Source organism: Rasamsonia emersonii, assembly GCF_000968595.1.
Source record: "Rasamsonia emersonii CBS 393.64 chromosome Unknown ctg1118621759680, whole genome shotgun sequence".
In the NCBI taxonomy this organism is placed as follows: Eukaryota; Fungi; Ascomycota; class Eurotiomycetes; order Eurotiales; family Trichocomaceae; genus Rasamsonia; species Rasamsonia emersonii.
Genome location: NW_013563336.1, coordinates 732 through 1,893, shown reverse-complemented (window position 1 = coordinate 1,893; position 1,162 = coordinate 732). Strand labels below are relative to the sequence as shown.

The window sequence follows — 1,162 nt, the reverse complement described above, 5'->3', positions numbered from 1 at the left end:
TCGAGATGAGGACGAGGAGCTAGATACGCCGATGGCTTTGGCCTTGCCTGAGCGTTGCACTTCCTCCATTGCCTTCCAGGCTGTTTGCAGATTGGCGTCATTTTGGGCGAAATAGGGACTGTGGATCAGATAGCTGCACACACATTGTTAGAAAAAAAGAAATGGGGGTGCAATGTCAGTGCCCATCGTCAGAGAACCTACAGATCAACATAATCGAGCTGGAGCTTCTTCAGACTGGTGTCGATGGCTCAGGGCACATCGTCAATGGTCTCGACGACCTTTGTCGTGATGAAAAGCTCCTCGCGGGGGACTCCGCATTCTTTGATAGCTACTCCGACTTCTGCCTCGGTCCCGTAGGCTTCGGCGCAATCAATGTGTCGGTATCCCTGACGGATTGCACTCTTCACCATTTCAACCAGCTCCGGCACAAAAGAGCCGTTCATGTCGTCCTTATACCATGCTGTTCCTGTGCCGAATCTCATCTAGCGGAGTTAGTCCATGTTCCTTTTGTAGACAATACAATCAGGTCAAATACCATTGGGATCGAGGTTCCATCTCACAACATCAAGGCGGGAATATTGGGAGTCATGGTGCTATGGTGGTAGATCACTTTGATTCATAATATCGATGCATTCCACCTGACTGCGCTGTGATCAAGTTGTTTGAATTGTGGGGAGAGTGAGCCTTAAGTAGTTCTGCCGCATGTCAGCCTCGCCTATTCATTTCAGGGATGAGTCGATTGAATTTGATCATTGAGTGACTCTCTCGCTGTTTTTTTTTTTTTGAACAGTTAATAGACTGTTTACCAACGTTTTCTCCAAACCCTGTACTTAAGTGACTACATATGTTTACCTTCCCCGGTAAGAATAAATAAATATATATAAATATATAATTCCTTCAAGCGACAACTAACAACAAAGTACTACTACTAGCAAGAAACTCTAATTTTTCTATATTTGTAAAGGTAACTGTTAATGCCGAAATTTGAATTAGCTGCTAAAATACCTAGGTAGGTATTGTCGTGGTTTATCTACTGTCCAGAGAAAAGGCTTCGGTGCAACTGCTCTTAGTTATGGAATATTTATTTTTAGACACCCAATTGAACTGATCAGCAATATCGGGTCTATGGTATATCCCTTACCCTTTTAACGTAAGTGATTTT

The 1,162-nt window shown here is 43.6% G+C and overlaps 2 protein-coding genes across 2 annotated transcripts; both read left to right on the top strand.

The window, feature by feature from the left end:
- Window positions 1-23: 23 nt before the first annotated feature.
- Window positions 24-605, top strand: T310_0517 (uncharacterized protein; the record flags this gene model as incomplete). Its single annotated transcript, XM_013476609.1, has 1 exon — window positions 24-605. A coding segment is annotated over one exon (582 nt), but the record flags the coding sequence as incomplete, so codon positions are not given.
- Window positions 329-622, top strand: T310_0516 (uncharacterized protein; the record flags this gene model as incomplete). The annotated part of the gene is made up of 1 exon (XM_013476608.1): window positions 329-622. A coding segment is annotated over one exon (294 nt), but the record flags the coding sequence as incomplete, so codon positions are not given.
- Window positions 623-1,162: the final 540 nt, after the last annotated feature.